The following is an 18,452-nucleotide window of genomic DNA, read 5'->3' as shown; positions in this document are numbered from 1 at the left end:
ATTAATCACTTTGTTCAAAAAAAACCCTATCCCTAAACCCCAGAGTAATTAATACATTAAGAATACAGAATGAAAAAAAAAAAAAAAAAAGGCACAGAGAACTTCAGACAAAAGATTGCACCAATCTTAGGAAAGTATATGAAATTTGAATTCTTAAAACAGTATGAAAACTGCCTTTGGGTTTCAGTTTAAGCATAAAACATGCCTGAGTCCATACTGTCCCACAGCAATCCATAGGATAAGCTAATGCTGCAATACTGCTATAGTGCAATAAAGTGATGTCGTAACGATATAAATGCAGGCCTGACGGTATGTCAGAGAAGTGGCAACACAGTTCTTGAATTAACCTGTTCTGTTAGGCAGAAATTCAGTCCCTCTTTTTTTTTTTTTTTTTTTTTTAAATAGGAAAAAAACCCCACCAATATCAGCATTTGAGGAAAAAAAAAAAAACAAAAACAAAAAAACCAAACAAACCTCAATATCTCAAATTTTTCTCATTTGATAGTCTATGTTTGCCCAGTTACCAATAATTCAAAGGTAGTGGAACTAGCTCTTTCTGTTTAAAGCATTTTCATTTCTAAAACTGAAAAAAAAAAAAAAAACTGTAAAGATCCCCTTTGACAGCATAAATAAACCATGTCACTTGCTTGAGTCTTACCGTTCTGTGACTACTGTGAAATTTATGGAACTTTAGCATCTCAAAGTAGCATTAAGAACTGTAAGTTTAAGAAAGATGCAGGGGTGCCTGGCATCGACATCACGCTTATGTTACTAGTTCAACCGGTTAGGCGAGTAAGTTTGTTTCAAGAAGAGATTATCCAGCCGCTTAAAAAGCTGCAATCGGTATGCCCACGGAATCCAGGAGACACCTTTATCATCCCAAACCTGCGCCAAATTTTTCTGCAGAAGAACCGGTCCCAGGACACATGGGTGAAAAACACCCCAGTGTTATCACCGCCTGTGGACACACGCAATCGCTGTCGTTACAGGCCAAAACCACTGGCCAATCCCAACATGCGTCCACAGAAAAAAAACTGGAAGGAGCTACTTAAAAACCATACACTTTTGTGTTATCTATGTTTTGTAAAATAAATGCAGTTCTGCTACTGTTGCGGACAAGAGTGTTTCTACAATAACTATGGTATGTCAAGAAAATCACTCTATTGGTTTCTGAGTTTGTACCTCTTCTGGAAAATTCTCATTGTGAACAGATCAGATTTATAAGAAACTGTATTTTCTTTGTATTTACCTGACTAGCAAATTTCACCAAAATCACCAAGTCAAAAAGTCTTACTAGCTCAGCTGCAGTCTAGCTCCACAGAAGGAAGAGGTTTTGAACCTGTGCAAAAGAAGTAGACAATTTTATTAAGTTCTACTAGACAAAGAAAATATTTAAAATTTATTATTCAGAAACCTGAACAAAGCTTTGAAGGTGTGCACGTTCACGTACTGCTAGCACCCAGAGAACCAGTCAAAACTGGCATTTGTGATTAGTTCCGACAATATTCGAGCATAAAACGGTTGGTATACTAAACAGTATCAATACGAATAAAGTAAGATTAAACGAAAGCCTTATATAAACAAATGTCATAGGTCTGTTACAGACTCCTCGGTCTGCTACAGGTATATAAGTAGTTCTGAAGAATAACTGAAGTATGTACAGATCTTAAAATAAGAGTCAATTGCCTAATGCATAAGTTTAGCAATATTTCAACAGCATTTTTTTCTGATCTCCTCTTCTACATACTCCTGCTGCAGCCACACCTCTCACCTTTCTAAAGTCGTGCAAGTCTTGAGCAGCCTGTCAACCAGCCTCCCTTTTTCAACCAGCATTCATTTTGGTGTTTTTTCTGTAGCCTGACACATGGGCAGAAACATAGACAGTGAAATTGTAGGACTCACATTTTTTCCTGATGCTAGTCTGGGCATTTAAAAAAAAAAATAAAAAAATCAAAATCTTAAAGCACAGTTTATCTTTTACTTCAATGAAATTTTAATACCCTTCTGCAATCAGTACAATTAATTGTGACTTAAATAATTTACTTCATTTCCTCAGCCTTCTTTTCCCATTAAAGCAATCACAAGATTAAAAGGATCAAAGTTCTTGTGAAGATTTAGCAGATACAGTTATGACAGCGACTGGTAGACTAAGTCAAACTACTATAAAGACAAGTCAGTTATTAATAACCCATCTTCCTACTAAAAGAATTGTTTTCAAAATTGTATGACCTGAAAGTGAAATTAAAAGCACCTTTCTAAAGTTTCTAGTTCATGGTACTGTCTTCCCAACTTGTTCTGAGCAGGAAAACAGAAGTCTACTTGAATGGACACTCTACAAAATGTTTGGGGTTTATTTAAAAGACCATTCCTCTGATTTAAACCTTTCACTGACACAAGACAGGCTGACAGTCCATTAATTAAGTCTCACAACAGTAAATTAATTCCCTCCATGAATACACCCTGTAAGCAGAACTATAAACTTGATACCCCCCTGGCCTTTTCTTCCTCTATGTATTTTATATTTCAGGATTGTTTGCTATTTTTATTTCAACAACAGCTGTCATTTCCAAATATAGATAATTTTCTTCAATGCCCTGGTACACAGGGAAATGTCTCAGGAACGTGTTCTGTTTTAAACCTAGTAAACCTGGTTTCAAGTTTCTCATTTGCCCTTTAACTCCTCTTTCCTTTTCCTCTTCACTTGAGGATCTAACAATCTAGCCAAAACGATTCTTTATACCATCTCCCAATACCTGAGCACAACCAGTTAAATTCTCGCCCTCGTTATCAACGACAGGCATTCAGAGATTACTTTAAAATCCAAGGCTCCAGCATAATATCTATCTTTTCAGCCACTCTACCTCAATAAAACTGTGCTCGCTTCAGTTTTTCTTCTCAGAGTATTTTTTTTTTTTTGCGGTGAACAGAATTCTAAGAACTCAAGGCCAGCAAATGCAATTGCAGTATAAAGCTCTGCCAACACATAATGGGTGTGTTGAAGATCTCTGTAGAAACAGTCAAACTGAAACTACTGGATCAATTAAGCAAAGGCACGTGCTCTACTTTCACTAATACTTTTGAGTACCTTTAAAAGAAAAGCAATTTTAATGAGTAAGAGAAGCTTTTGTTATTTAATCCATTGCTCTAACCTTCAGAAACTCAACATGTTATACATATATGCTAAAAGGAAAAAAGTTTTAATTATCTTTGCTTCTTTAAAAAAAAAAAAAAAAAAGGTATTTCAATACAGAATTCTCAAACACCAGTATGAAGAAAATACTAAATACTTTGCACAGTCAATGTTTTTATGGCTTTTGATAAACCAGCCCCCTCAAATTTTATGGGCAGATGCAAAATTTACCACCTGAAAGCCAGCATAAAGAGCTAACTCCGAGACCTTAGCTAACTGAGACAATTAAGCAAGAAACGCTACTTTTTCTTTGCCACTTGAATTACATTAAACTTCCCCCAACCCAATGCTTTCCTACTGCACTAAAAGGCAGGATAGGTATTTTGACATCCCTACAAAAACAATAAAGAACAGAAATAAGTTGAGATGCAGATGGTAGTTGATAGGCTGTTGATAGGCAATTAACAGGCTACAACCCAAAATGGCTAGGAGTGATGCAAAGTTAGTTTACCACAGAAGGGAATAACAATAAGGGCACTGGAAAGTGCCCTTTATTCTAATGTTATTTTAATAAACAAGAGAGAATTGGTTAGAACTACTGCTGAAGCCTCACTGCTGTTCCTTTCTAACTGTATTTATCTCCCCTTTCTCACAAGTGCCTTTTTCATAAGGGTTAAGGTCTTTATGACAGAAGCCCTACTTCTTGCATAAAGCAAGCAACGTAAAACTTCTAACAACTCAATTGTGTTACCTAAATCTCTTGCAATTCTCCTTCCTTTCAGGGGAAACAATGCACTATTACTGTTTTATGGTCCTCAGTGTCCAGTTTTGGAGGACATCTTAGAGATATCTATATTTCCTTTGCACTTCTATTGAACAGGCCTCTCGTCTAGCCCACATGCCAATGAAGACTACTGGATGTTAATCTCCAGATTTCACCAACAGTTTGTCTCCTTAATAACAAGAATAGGCCAGCAGTCCCCTTTTTTTTTTTTTTTGTTTGCTTTTTTATAAATGCCTCAATTCTTGTCATCTCAAGATCTTAGAGCTGCTGCCAGGTGGTTGGGTAGAGTCACTAATGTACAGCCTTAGGTGAGTCAAAAATAAATACTACAAATTTGAGCAATCATTTCTCTGTCCTTTCACCAGTCGGTAGCAGCAATAACTGGTACAGACCCATCAGTGTTCCACTACAATACAGATTTTCAACAAACCCTAAGTTTTATCAATAAAGCACAGTTCAGTTGCTTTGTTGATGAAAGTGCATTAAAGTTCCTGTTTCTCTCCACTAACCACAGTGGAGTCAGACACAACAGGAACTTTATTACTTCCAGCAAAAACAGAATCAAAAGCAGCTTCCTGCTCCTCTAAAGTCACAGTAGCAGTGGGTCCTCTAACAGGTGTGCCGGTAAAGGCTGGCCGTTGCTCTGGAATCCTTTCCACGTCCACTGTTTTCCTACCTCTTCTTTTGCCCAGGATTTTGATGTAATTAGCTGGCACAAGTCCTGTTGTTTGGCCATCATAACTAGCCAAAAGCCAACCACGGATTTTGGGTTGTTGTTCTGAAGAAGAAAAATGCAAACACATCCAAGTTACAAAACAATTCAAAATACATTGCAGTTGAGGCACAAATACACCAGAAGGTAGATGACACAATAGCTCACCACGCAGAAAAAAAATAACTCTGTGATAAAAGGCAAATACAAATTACTTCACGATATGATCCGCATTGGCGGGGTAAGCTGAAGAGCACTGTAAAGCACAAGCTGTTCTGAAATCCCTGCACTGCCAATGCCTAGAGATTTTCACAGTTGTGTAGCACTGTGTGAGGAAAAGGTAACCACAAGGTAACCACAAAGCACTCCCTGGGTCAGTTTAGCCTGTGTCATACCTTAGGGAAACTGAAGAAAACTATGCAATAAGCTGTATTACAATGCAAGTAATAACTTATGGGGGGAAAAAAAAAACAGTATGGATGAGAAGTTTGGTCAAATAAGGTGGGGGGTTTGTTTTCATTTTCAGACTCTAACAATAGGACTTACTTCACATGCGATTAGAAAATTAATACAAAATTCAAAGTTTACCTTTGGGTGCTAATTTTAGCATGTCACCAGCACGGAAAGAAATTTCTTCTTCTGAGAGAGCACTGAAGTCATATTCTGCTCTTCCAACTACATGATCATCTTCTCCACTTGCCCAGTTACTAGATACTGCTTCCAAAAAGAAATTAAAAGGTTACTTGCTCTGAATTATAAAGCGTGGGGTTTTTTTTAAAGAAAAATGAAGAAAGCACCTTAACTTCCTTGCTAAAACTTTTCCAATAGACAATTGACGGAGTAACAAACAAAGCATGATTTTTTGAGTCAATCCAACCAATACTTTCCCCCCCGCCCCAACTGCTGCATCTAATAGAAAGGAAACAGAAAGGAACTATAATTTTGGAATCACACAAAGCTTACCAAGAAACTGCATCCTAACTCAACAACAGGCTACTTAAACAGGCTGTTACTTGTATCACATGCCTAAAACTCAGTATTGTACCCCAGTACCTATTAACTTCTATTACTGTAGTAGATTAATCGCTATACACATGATAACAAAAGGAACGATATATGCTGCACTTCTCTTGTGCTACAGCTCACCTGTTTCTTCGTCACTGTATGTAGAAAGCAGTTTCCAAATCAGATAGGGACCTCCCATTATGACAGCAAAGAACAAGAAAATGGGCCAGGATTTTGCAGAGTTAGCCGCCTTGTCTTCAAGGCCAACGCGAGCTACTGTCCCCTCACTTTCGGCCCACAAATCCTCATTCTCAGAGCTCTTCCGCAGACCTAGTAATCGTTGTAGACGTTGGTAGAGATATCTTATAGTTCTCACCAAAGCAAAAGCTGAAAACACCTTTGTGAAGTGTACTTTGAGGCGGGAGAAGTGATTGGCGACATCCAACACAGCTCTGAAACTGTTATACACAGCTGAAAAGGTAGCATCCATCATCATGCTGACCGAGGCAAATGCATGCACGATACTTTCAATGGACTGAAATGCGCCTCTGCTGCTCTCTTCAGCCTGCTGAACAAACCTGCTGGGAGGAATATCATCTGTACGAAAGCGGTTATAACCCAAGCCACCATATCCATAACTGTAAGGACTATAGCTTCCATAAAAAGAGGTTCCATATGAACCATAGCCTGGAGAAAAAGAACTACTATATGCTGGCCTGAAAGTGCTCAGACTACTGCTTCCCGTTTGCTGTGATGGTCTTGGCAAAATAGGTGGAGGTATTCGTGCAACTGTGGGTTGTCCAGGTCTGGTCAGCAGGTTGTCACCCAAGTCAGCAGACCTAAACAAATTCAGACAAGCAAGATCAGCACTCAAAATAAGTTTGTATTTTCACTTCTTCAGAGTTCTTGGCTAACTATATAAATATGACAGTGTGTTTCCGTAGTGCTAGGATAGGGAACCTGGTAGCCAAACACTCAGTACATCGCATAACATTTGTGGGAAGTAAAAATTCTAGTCAGGAAATAGAGGTCTGTCGGGGACAAAAACCCATAATCAGATATCCAGTGTATACGCGGAACCACAGCATATCTGAAATATACACATGGAAAACTTTCTTTTTATTTACTGTATTGACTAAGAAAGCATGAAATGCTACATCTAGATCCATCAAACCTGATGCTATAAAACCAAGATAATTTTTCTGCACACAAAAGCCCCTCATATGCACTACCAAGAATATTTATGAACTTTTCAATCTGAAAGCTTTCTTTCCAATACTTGTTCTCAGCTCTTCTATTATACCATGAGCCAATGATACAGCAGGAAAGAAGTTTGAGAGCTCCTTTGAATCCACCCTTAGAGAAAAGGGTGGTGTGACCTAATTGAAAATCTAAGTAATTACACAACAACATATGCAAGGGCTTTGGGTCCCCCCAGTTCCCCCTCTACCCAAACTACCCAATTACCATTATGTAGCACATCAAGAGATTGAATGTATTACTGTTAACTGTTGGCAGAAAGATATATTATGAGTCAATTATTTGTTTTTAATTTAGTAAACTTTTAGTCCTTTATATGCACATAAGCTTAAGTCATTTCATCTATGCTCTTCGTAATAAGACTCTGCAAGTACTAGACTGATATTTGAATTCTGTCAAGCAGCTGTCCAACTTTTGCCGTTTCATTAAAAAGCTAATCACATATTATCATCCTGTAAGTCAAACATTTTGGTCATTTCCCATGTTTACTGCCTCATCCCCTGACTTTCCGCTTCTGCAGTCCAGTAAATTCACAGAAAAAAAAAGAAGACAAGTTTGAATTGCTACAGAGCTGCTTCTTTCTGCACTGCTTTCAGTGTGAAGCATACTTGCTATACTATTTATTTCCGTATATGGAAGGGAACAACTTCGTCTGATCAAAACTCACAAGTTTCCACAGCAAAGAATAATATTTATATCTTTACGCCATTTGGTTTTTCCATCATAGACTTTAACTCTCTTGGCAGTTAAAAGTAGAAGAAAAAGTAAGTTTTAACACAGAAAACAGAGGTACTATAACTTAAGTCACACTACATTCCCCTTCCCAATAATCAACTTAAGACACCTCACTTTAAAGCTGCTTGAAGCAATTTAAGACGAGCTAGGTAATCCCACCAATAAAAATTAACATCAAATTTCTTGCTCAGCAAGCTTCAGCTTGCAGTGAAAGCAGCAAAGCTTCTGCTGAATGTTTAGTCTTGGGCTAACCTTTTGCCCAGTTTCAGCTCACCCTAATTGCAATCGCTACCATCAAGTCCAAAACAAGACTGATCTAGAACCGCCAAGCTTTCCTTCATATCTGATGAAAAGGAATGAGTTTACAAACACAACATCCTTCTCCGTGAGCGGGTGGGATTTTCTGGAAAAGCTCAGATTCCCGGGTGAACGCACCTGAGACAGATGTACACATGCACCTTTTTCCAGTTCCTGGGGATGACACACAGCTCCCCCACTCCTGTGGAGGCACAGCTACATAATCCCCAGGAACGGACGGGCACCCACACTTTGTCCACTCGTGGCAACACATACAGCTTTACCTTCACCACGTTACACACGCAGCTTTCCACAGACACGAGGTGGGGTTTGAGGCCAGTACCTTTCCGGAGCCTCTCACTCCCTCTCCGCGCTGAGAAGGGGGATCCAACCAGAGACACCCCCCTCCCCGCTGGGCGCAAGCAGGGCAAACGACCCCAAACCACCTCCAGCAGGTAACCCACCACCCCCCCGGGCCACCCAAACCGACGAACCCCCTCAAGCTCTGCTCAGCCACCAGCTGGCGGAGCCGCTGCCCGGCTGGGCCCGACCTTTGAGCTCGCCTCAGGGGAGAAGGCCCAGGAGGCGGGAGGCCCAAGGGAGGGGGGTGAGGCGCAACCGCCCTGAGGGGGCGAACACCCAGCCCCGCCACAGACCCGGGGCCGGCGCACGGCACTCACTGGAAGGCCGGCGCCACCGTGCCCGCCAGCCGCCGGTTCTCCCAGGGCTTGGGAGGCGGCGGCTGCGACGCCATCTCCGCCTCGCTGCGGGCCCCGCTCTGCCCCCGGCCCGGCCCGGCCCGGCCCGGCCCGCCGCGCTCCTCCGCCCGCCCGCCCGCCCACCGGGCAGACGTGACGCGGGAGCGCCGAGCTATTCAACAGACTCCCGTTCAGGGCAGGGCTTCCCGCCGCGCCCGGCCCATCGATGCGCTCTGCCTCGGTGCTGCGCTAGCCTGTGCCGGCTCCGCTGAGCCGCCCAGGGAAGGCGGGGCGGGGAGGGGGAAGGAGGGGGCGAGGCCCCGTGCGGAGCGAGGGGCGCCGTGAGGTGATGGTTTCTCCCCGGGGATCGGGGCGGGCGGGGGGCGGTGGCAGCCTGGAGCCCATCAGCGGCGCCTCCGGCCTCCTGTGGGAGGGCGGCCTTGTGCTGCGTTATCCCCATTTCCCCCCCCCCCCCCCCCCAGGAGCGAGATGCCTCGCGGTGGGGGGGCTGTAACGGTTCTAACGGTCGGGGCGCGCGCTGGCGTGTGAGGGTTATGGGGCTCCCTCCCCTCACCGAGGTGTCCGGGCCCGGAGCGGCTGGGCCGGTCAGGGCTGGTCTCGTCGCGATGGCGACCCGGCTGTTGCGGCGGGGGCGGGCGGGGGCTGCGGTGTGGTGGATCATCCGTCGGTGGGTGTTGCGGAATTCCACGTGGGGTTCCTCTGCCAAAGGGTGCAGAGGCAAAAGAATGTCGGAGAGACGCTGGAGAGGGCTTGGAGGGAAGACCTGTTAAGGCTTACCGACAGGCAGACCACCCTAGGTCAAAGGAATCCCCCAAACCAGAAATCAGCGGAGGCAGGGAGCGCTTGGCAGAGGTATATGCCACACACACACGTTTTCCTGTGGCCTCCCTTTTATCCCCACTTTGGGTGACAGGAGACTAACGGAACCTTTGGTCTGAACAGCTGTGGTTATTCTTACGTGCCTCCTAAACTTTCCTAGATACCCAGTAAGGGTGAGCAACCTCACTGGGAATCTCTCTTTGTCCATGTTTTTTCTAAAAACGCAGGAGCTTAAGTTTGCTGAGAGTTCTATCCCGTTATTAAATTTTGGCCAAAGAAATCAGTCTGCTCTGAAGTTCTGGGCAGAGAGAGCAATGGGAAGCTGAATTGTCCATAATCTTTTAGGAAAAAAAAAAAAAAAAAAAGGCATTGTGAGATCTCTCACAAAAACAGAAGTCCTGTATTTGAGACAGGAAATAAGAAATCTCAAAAAATTGGAAGGGCTAATGGATAGAAAAGACTTACTTTGCTTTTAGGGCTTTGTATGACAAAAGGGAATGGCATCTGGTTTTTGGTTGGTTGGTTGTTTTTTTTTCCTGTGATTTTAAGAGTTTGGTTCTTTAGTCGCTACGGTTTTAGAAGGAATTTTCCATTTTACGTTAGGCTTAATATGTCTTAGCTCCTCCCGCCTTCTCCATTCAGTAAAGAATAACATGTCATGTAATGCGCTTGATCAAAGATAAAGCTCTGGGCCAAAGCCTAGCATACCTTTGTCAGAACTCGACTTCAGCTTTTTCTAGGAAGTACAGAAGCTTTTCCCAGAGTCAGTGGTCTTTTTGGGTTGGTCTTCCAGTTCTGTTGTGCCTTTGATTTAAGGCAAACATGTATCCTAAACTTTCTCTAGAAGACAAAAAAAAAAATCCAGTGATTCTAAATAAAGCGCAGCTCAGTTGAGTCCTTTTATTTTTGAATTGCTGAGTTGTGTTTATTCTAAGCTTTTTTTTTTTTTTTTTAATTTTAGAATTATCCAGCATGTCTTCACTAACAGAGAAGGACAGACCAATTGTTCAGCTGTTATCGAACACTGGCACTTGTCCACGATGTATTTTGAGGTTCTGCTGCGTGGGATCACAGGCGCTTTATAGATGTCCATACAAGGTTTGTTCTTTGTATTCCTAGTAGAACGTGTGAACATATGAATGCAGTGTTCTTTGCACTACCTTGGAGGAGAAGATTGTTGTATTCTCGGGCTCTTTGCCTGAGAGGAAAATGTTTTGAAAATGAGTTATGAAAAATGACTGCTGCTACACTGTGCAATTTTGAGAAATTACAAGAATCATAGAATATAACAATTGTTGTGGGTTAAATGTTAAACTTTACTGTGAAAGTTGCTATGTATTCCCTGAAAACACCAGAAAACAGGGCGCGTTAGCTTCTGCACAGCATGGCTGTACCACTTTTGAAGCAGAACAGGTATGACTGTTCCCTCTGTTCTTTTTCCTTTAATAAGTAGCAAAGGGGCTGTGGGCAGTGCAGCTGATGCAGAGGAGGAACCATCTATGATCCAAACCTTTTTGCCTCATACTTCCTTCTTTTTTCGGTAGAATTGGTAGGGGGATGTAACTGAAGAATTGTGGAGCGCAGGTTAAGGATAAACCTTCCTTTTTCAGTCAGTTGAACACAGTGTTATTAGGCATCCTTTTTAGCTGACCTTAGTGCTGAAATTCAGTGTTCTTCAAATTTTTCCTAACTGTGCACAATCATTCTTGCCTTTGTTCTTGTATTTGATACTCCTCAACTTGTTTTTGGCTATTTGCTCCTCCTCAGTATTGGTTCTTTGAGACCTCTCTCATTGTCTAGGCCAAGTAAACATCTCCATTTACCTGGTCTAATCATTTGTCTTTATGCTTCCATCTTCTGATGTCTGTCTTTGTTGTTTCACCTTTGTTCAAGTTTAGACTCTCCAGAATTCATTTTTAATACCTTTCTTTCTTATTCTTTTCCATTTTCTGTCAATCATTTGAGATCATTCTGTATGCCATTTTTTATTCTTTTGCATCTCTACCTAATTTTCCTCTGACTTGCAACAACACATTAACTGCTTTCTTTGTTACTGAAGACCTTTTATTAAATCTTTCTTTCTGAACTGTGTCTTGCCTCTGCCGCTCATCCTTCCTAGAATTCAGAGACATGCAGATAATTCTCCTCGCAGGCACATCCTTTAAATTTTGTAGACTTTCCTCTTTATATGAAGTTCTTCCTCTATGTATTTAATTTCACCGTCACCTGTATCTGCTCTCATTTTCTTCTCAAACTATACTAGCCAACTCTCTTCCTAATCATCTGGGATAATGGAGTTGGAGGAATTAAATGCTAACATAATCTAAATGACAAAAAGGTCATAAACATCTATTTTCATTGAATAGTGATGGGGCCAAAGATAAATGTATTTCTGCAAGTCAGGTCTGTTAAATGTTTTCACTCTTCTTGGATGATAAAGAAGTCTGTTCAGCAGAATTCAATTTCTCTGGATAACATTTTGAGAGCAATACAGCTCGGAGCTTTTTAATTGTGGAGATGTCTTTTGGTATAAATTCCAAGTTATTAATTACATACACTAAGGCTAAACTGGAATGGTTAGTACTGCCTTTTAGAATTGTGTTTGTAAGCACTTATTACATCTTTGGAGAAAAGAGGGAAGACCAACAACAGTATGATTCCTCTGTTTGTGTTAGGATTTGATGAAGGATTTAAAAGAATTTTTGAAAAATAATCAAGAAAAAGAAGATACAGTTTGTTCTGATGTGGTTGATCCACCTTGTAAGAGAATCAGACTTGAACATACAGAAGAACAGCCTGATGATCTGAACCACAATGGAGCACTACAGCAGATTCCTTCGGTTAACAATGAAAATGCTGCAGTGGAGAACTCGGCTGTAGAGGTTTGCAACGTGTGTTTGGGAATTCTTCAGGAGTTCTGCGAGACTGATTTTGTTAAAAAGGTAGATAACCAGTTCTTAACCTTTATGTGTACTTTTATTGGCGCTTGAGTATGTTGGGGCCTAAAGTATAGAGCTGGTGATTAAAAACACCATGCAGTTAAACAATTGAGAGAAAGATACTGGAAAACAAACTGAAACATTTACCTATTTTGAATATTTGAAAGGTAGATGGCGCCATTCAACTATGTACTGGTTATTGAAAGTGTTACATACCTCCTGTGCAGCTGGGAAATAAAATTTGGCGGTGTGACCATATTTTACGCAGACTTTGTCATAATGTAATTTTTCAAAACATAGCATTGCAGGTGCAATGGAATGATTGCTAGGACCACATTTTCCTAAGAAAAGAACAAACAGATACATGGTTAGATGAATTTAGGAGATAACCTGTGGTTCAGCTGCTTAGATTACAAGGAAAACCTGATTGTAAATGTTGACCTCTCTTTACTTTTGCTATATGAAAGGAAAATAAAGAGGCATCAAGCCCTGTGCTCTTCAGCTTAGTTCCTAATGTTCTGCGTGCTCCTAATACAGCATGAGTCTGTCTTTACCATGGACTACTACTTAGAAAGCCACTGAGGAAGAAAATGTTTTGGTGATGCAACTGACTGTAGACAATGGAGAAAATACGAGTTAGGAGAGAATATGGGCATAATGAGCGTTGCAGACATCATCTCTGAGCAATAAAATTGCTTATGTGACAAACTGAAATATCAGTGAGAAAAATCCCACTTGCATTTGAGATGTTTAACAGAGTTTTAATAGAAAAGAATTTGGTTTAATAGCATGAATATATCTAAAAATGGGGCTAAACATAAAGCATAGTATATAGTTTCTGTTCAGCAGTGCATGATGTTTCTTTTTTGTTTCTAGTGGCAGAGTGTATATATATTTTTACAGAATCAGCTTCTAAGACTTGTTTCAGAGCTACTGGTTTGAGTAGCAATGAAAAATCTGACAGCGTTTGTCAAGGCACCGCAAAACCGCATTATTTTATAAGGAAATTCCTTACCTGAGATGTTCATTTCACCTTGAAAGCTCAGAATTAATCTTTAACATTCACTAAAATCACTGATGATTTGGGCGTCTTCTCCATGTGTGTTTAAGCTTACTTCCAGTAGGCCCATCTAGCCATCAGCTCTTGCTAGCCTACTTTGAAATGTTTGATGTGTGTTTGGGTTCTTACTTTATTTCCAGTGACAGACATGATTTTTTATGATGAAGAGTGATTATGAATTAGTATTGTGGATACCTGTTTGTTCCTGTTTTATCCCAGGATCTTAAATATTTTTATTGTCATAGAATTGTACCACTGCCATGAAGAAAGACATTCTGAGTCAGCTGTTCTAGCCTTTGGTCACTGTGGTGTAATTCATTGCACTAAGATTTCGGTACACAATTGGTCTTAGCCTTAAAATGGCAAGTTTAGTTGTTTCATAGCAATAAGGATGCAGTTTATTAGTAACTTTCTTTTTTTTAACGGAACAAAAAAGCTTGTATTTCAATAGGGATTACTGTGTTTTGTACGTTCAGCATCTATCTGAATGTGTATTAATATGTATTTATGGTGATTACATTAGAATAAAGAGTGTTCTAAAAGATTATCAACTCAGTTCCATCGCTGTGGTTTAATATTAAAATCCTTTTGTTTACAGGTGTGCCAAAAGGTTAATTCTGCTGACTACCAGTTCACTAGTTTTATATTTTCTGTGTCGCTACCCCCACAGCTGTCTGTTAGGGAGGTAAGTGTTTACAGATATTTCTTCATAACTTAAATGCATATTGAAGAAAGCAACTGTGGAATGTACAAGCTGGAGGTGGTTTGATTTTTAATTGCTATTGTTTAAAAAAACCAAAAACACATGCTCGAAGTGAAGTCTGCTCTCGTCTTCCTTGTTGGTGAGTATTATTTTAATTAATAAAGTGTCTGAGTCACTTCAGTTTTCAGTTAGCCCTGGAGTTACTTTACATCTGAAAATCTAAAAGGAGTTTCTTTAAACCCTCAGTGTATTGTTTCCTTTGGTACAGATGCCAGCTCTGCTTTGTGGTTCTTCTTGGAGAAGGAACTGCACAGCTGGTGCCTTTCCTGAAATAAATGATAATTGGTAGTGCAGAATACAAATGAAGGAATATGAAGATGAACGCTTTAACTGTTCTGCATTTTAAATGATGTGAAAATACACATTTTAATAGTCACCTGTCTTGGGCATTGTTGAAAATCTAGATTTGTAAAACTACAGTTATAGCAGTTGTAAAACTACTGATTTTGATTGCAATTTTAATCAAACTTAAATTGTTTACATTTCAGTCATTTAATTACAGAGGATAATGATAATATGGAGGAGTGTATAACCCTGGTAATTTTTTTTTAAGTTGAGGGAGAATATCAAGCATAGTATAACTTGATCAATACAGCGACAATTTTTGCTTAGTTGTGAGATGTTTTACGATGTTCCTCTGCTTTCTGATATAAAGTGACGTAAAAATACTATTCTAAAGGCCAACATGTAAATCTTTATGATGGATGCCTGCTGTGGTATGATGTAGTAGAAGCTTCAGTGAACATGGCAGAAAGAAGCGTAGGTTGTCTTGGATTTATATAAACCTGTGGTGAGGTCTATTCTTATCCCACACAGTTTGATTGTTAATTAATCTGCTAAACTTTTTGTGTTGATTTGTCCTGTTAGTTCTGGCATCTCGGGCAAATGCCAGTGTAAAAGCTGCATTGTGCTAACACACATTCTACTTCTAAGTCTTCTTGAACATAAGATTCTCTACTTCCCATCTGAAATTAAGCATAGTTGGTGTGTTTGCTTCAGCTGCCACTGTGTCTGGTAAAATAATACCAGAATAAATTGCTTTGTGCTTTCTGAATGGATGAACCCTCCGTACTCCCATTTGATTTTATGGTCATCCGAAAAGTGAGATATGTCAAAAAAGCACTTTCAGGCTAGGTGAGTATACGGATGCATGCATGTGTGCCCATGATGCTCTGTAAAACTCCAAATGTAGGCCACACTTACTCCAACTTTATGCCCGGTGTAAGCTTAGGTGTTCAAAAAAAGAGGAGACTTGCTATTTTTAGAGTATGATTAATCAGGTCTTTTCCATTTCCAGTCTACCTTTGCTAGTCATTACTGAGACCTCCCTTACTCTATTCATTATAGCCTCTATAAGCAAAACCAAGGCAATGCACAGAATCTTTTGGCTAGAGTCCCAACTGCAATTCCCATGTTATCAAGTTCTTAATACATTTCCATTATGCATCTTTAGCTTGACAACTTTAGTTTATCTAGTTTAAAAATAACTTATTTTTTCTATTTTCCGTAGCATAGCTATGTAACGATGGAGGCAAGGAAAGAAAAATTTGATGCTGCTGTTCTTCCTCACCCTCCTTGTGGGTCTTTGCCAGAATGCCTCGATAGAGGGTGTCATTGCATTGCAGTTCTAGCTCAGTGATGTTCTCACACTAATCTGAACAAGCAGGGCAAGCGTTTCTGTTTGCTTTTGAGGCAGCCTTGGCTGTACATGGAAACAAAAAATAGTAGTTTGCTTCAGAGAGCTCCTCTTGCTGATGGAAATGTTGATGATACACTGAGACTGTGTGGACTGGGAAAACTGACTTGGCAAATGCAATTGGTAGAAACACAGGTTTATTACTTTTTAATAATTTTGACTTCTAAGTTCAATAAATTATTAGTTTGATAAAAGGGGTGAGATGTAATTTTTAACCTGTTGATCAGCTTCATTCAAGGTATCTTGTCCTTATGTTCAAGCAGACAAACAATTCTACAGTGCTTGGTACAACCAAGGGAATAAAAGTTGTGGTGTGGGTCCAGAAACTAATAGGTGGAGTGAGATGAGCGAGCAGGAATCTCCAAAACCACATCTGTTCTCTTTGGAAACAGTTTTAGTTTGTCTGTGAGCAGGTCTGCATTAGGAAGTTCCTGCTGTCCATTCTATTCCATCCCTTTAGTCTTGCCAAACGCTAAATCTGCTGGTTGTGTAGCTGTGCTCTAGCTGAAGGGGTGCACGAGGATGATGGTGGAGAAAGAACCTCTTTAAAATCATGGGGGGTTATTTACCACCTATCACTTCAAAAAATAATTGGTAAAAACAGTTCCTGTTCTACAGTTACAGAAAAGCAGCAAGTAATATAATGTATCAAAATATCTCAAATACCTCCAAATGCTTTGTGTTGAAAAGAGGTCTTTTGTTAAATTCTGCTTTTAATTCTTTGAACTGCACTGCACAAGAACATATGTAATTTTATCACAAAAGGACACCCCAAAGACAGCATCCCTCCCATTGACCTTTTGTCCGACACACAGATTTTCTCTGACTTCTTTTTAACAAAAAATCAGAAACTGCCTTTTAATATTACCTTCAACTAATTTAATTATGACAGTTGTCATCCTGCCAAGTCTAAAATGTATGGTAGGAGCTGGAGAAGAGTGGGACATAAAATTTACATTTGCGAAGTATTTGTATCTGTAATGCAAAGAAGCTATCACCTCTTTCCACAAGTAGGATATTCGATTAAAATAAATCATAAATACAGGAGTCCCAAGTTTATGTCAGACGACTATATTAGAATATGAAGTGAGTCATGCCCTTCAAAAGACTGACTGTTAGCTATGTCTGTAGTCTCAGTTGTGATCCATCATCCTGGTACTTGCTACAAGGACGTTAATGCAAATAGCATCTGTAGTCATTACTCCCTGTAGGACAGTGTATACCTCATCATGGAATTCCCCATCTCGAAGCTCTTTTCTAATAGAGTGAAAAAATGCTGTGGCTGGGATTGCACATGGTATTTCAACTGTTGCCACTGTGATCCCTCAGATAGCATTAGAATAATATCCTGCAGCTTGTAATCAATATAGTGCCTGAGCTAGTGTATTTCAGAAATATATTTGCTGTTAAGCATTGCCCTGCAGGCTTGAGCTCTGTAATGAGCATTTTTCATTTTCAAACCACTTCACAAACATAAAATAATTATGAAGTGGAGGGATCTGATCCCCTGCTTCACATACAGCTGGGAGAGAGTAGAGCAGGGGAGTGAAGGCGTAGGAGTAGAGGGGTTTGGCTGGCTTGGTGATTGAATGTGATTTGGAATATCTTTTGGCTTCCGTGCTCACAGTACCCTAATCTATTGTTTCCTCTTAATTGAAGGGGGAAAGCAATTTCTTGAATTCTCTTTCAATTTTGAAGTCAAGAGAGAGGAGATGAAATTTGACTTGTGGTCTCATTTTAGCATAGTTACATGCAGAAGTTTTCTCTATTTTGTAATTGTACCCCCGTAAAACAGGGAAAAGGAGTGAGATTAGCCACCCAAGTGAGTACCAAACCTACACGTCCTTTAAATCAAGGCGTATCAGATTTTTTAAATTGGCATTTGTCAAATGCAGATTTCTAGACCCAGTTCTATGGTTGTCATATTCTCTAGTTCAGAATTATGTTCAAGGAATTTCAATTGGAAACTATTTTTATGTATGATTTTATCTGAGTTACTATGCAAACAAGATTACAATATACTTCATGGTGTTCTGTGAAGCAAAGGTCTACATATGCAGGATAATGACTCACAGCGAATTTGAGTAAACAGTATTCCATCAATACAACTATATTTATTTTGTTCAGTAGCGTGCAGTTTTGTGTATCATGTATCTAACAAAGTTTGTGTCCTCTCTTTGCTATCCCTCTTTCCCCTTAATATTTCTAACACTGCTTTTAGGATTCCCTCCTTCTTTTAGATGTACCAAAGGAAGGATAATAGACTTTTTTTTTATTGAGGTCCTCTATCAACCTGTAAGAGAGATCTGTGATGTGGTTCCTTCCAATACCAATGAAAAGGTGATGTGATCTTGGCTCTGCTCCTTTAAGTTTGGTGCATGTTTTCAAACATGAATTTAAATCAGCGATTTTCACTGCTTTTGAGATACAAACTCTTTTGGACGTTGCGTATAGGGTTGTATGAAAAGCATATGGAGTCACCTTTCTGACACTTTACTAGTAGTCTGCAGTCCCCATATTGTAGTTGTTTCAA

General features: G+C 40.1%; 2 protein-coding genes across 2 annotated transcripts in view; one reads left to right on the top strand and one right to left on the bottom strand.

Annotated features, from left to right (window-relative positions):
- Positions 1 to 1,337: 1,337 nt before the first annotated feature.
- Positions 1,338 to 8,717, bottom strand: PEX13 (peroxisomal biogenesis factor 13). Its single transcript, XM_082481539.1, has 4 exons — positions 8,604 to 8,717; positions 5,773 to 6,470; positions 5,215 to 5,340; positions 1,338 to 4,692 (listed from the first exon to the last, which is right to left on the bottom strand). The coding sequence occupies exons 1-4, from the start codon at positions 8,675 to 8,677 to the stop codon at positions 4,397 to 4,399; spliced, it is 1,194 nt and encodes a 397-aa protein (XP_082337665.1). The 5' UTR covers positions 8,678 to 8,717; the 3' UTR covers positions 1,338 to 4,396.
- A 212-nt stretch (positions 8,718 to 8,929) lies between these two features.
- PUS10 (pseudouridine synthase 10) overlaps positions 8,930 to 18,452 on the top strand; it is a 31,821-nt gene continuing 22,298 nt past the window's right edge. Inside the window, exons 1-4 of the mRNA XM_082481538.1 lie at positions 8,930 to 8,967; positions 10,423 to 10,559; positions 12,137 to 12,403; positions 14,059 to 14,145. Coding sequence (XP_082337664.1) covers positions 10,434 to 10,559; positions 12,137 to 12,403; positions 14,059 to 14,145 — 480 coding nt within the window. The 5' untranslated portion in view covers positions 8,930 to 8,967; positions 10,423 to 10,433. The remainder of the gene's footprint in view (positions 8,968 to 10,422; positions 10,560 to 12,136; positions 12,404 to 14,058; positions 14,146 to 18,452) is intronic.

The sequence above is a fragment of the Vanellus vanellus genome, assembly GCF_965231255.1.
Source record: "Vanellus vanellus genome assembly, chromosome: 3".
In the NCBI taxonomy this organism is placed as follows: Eukaryota; Metazoa; Chordata; class Aves; order Charadriiformes; family Charadriidae; genus Vanellus; species Vanellus vanellus.
This window is presented reverse-complemented; position numbering and strand designations above follow the sequence as displayed.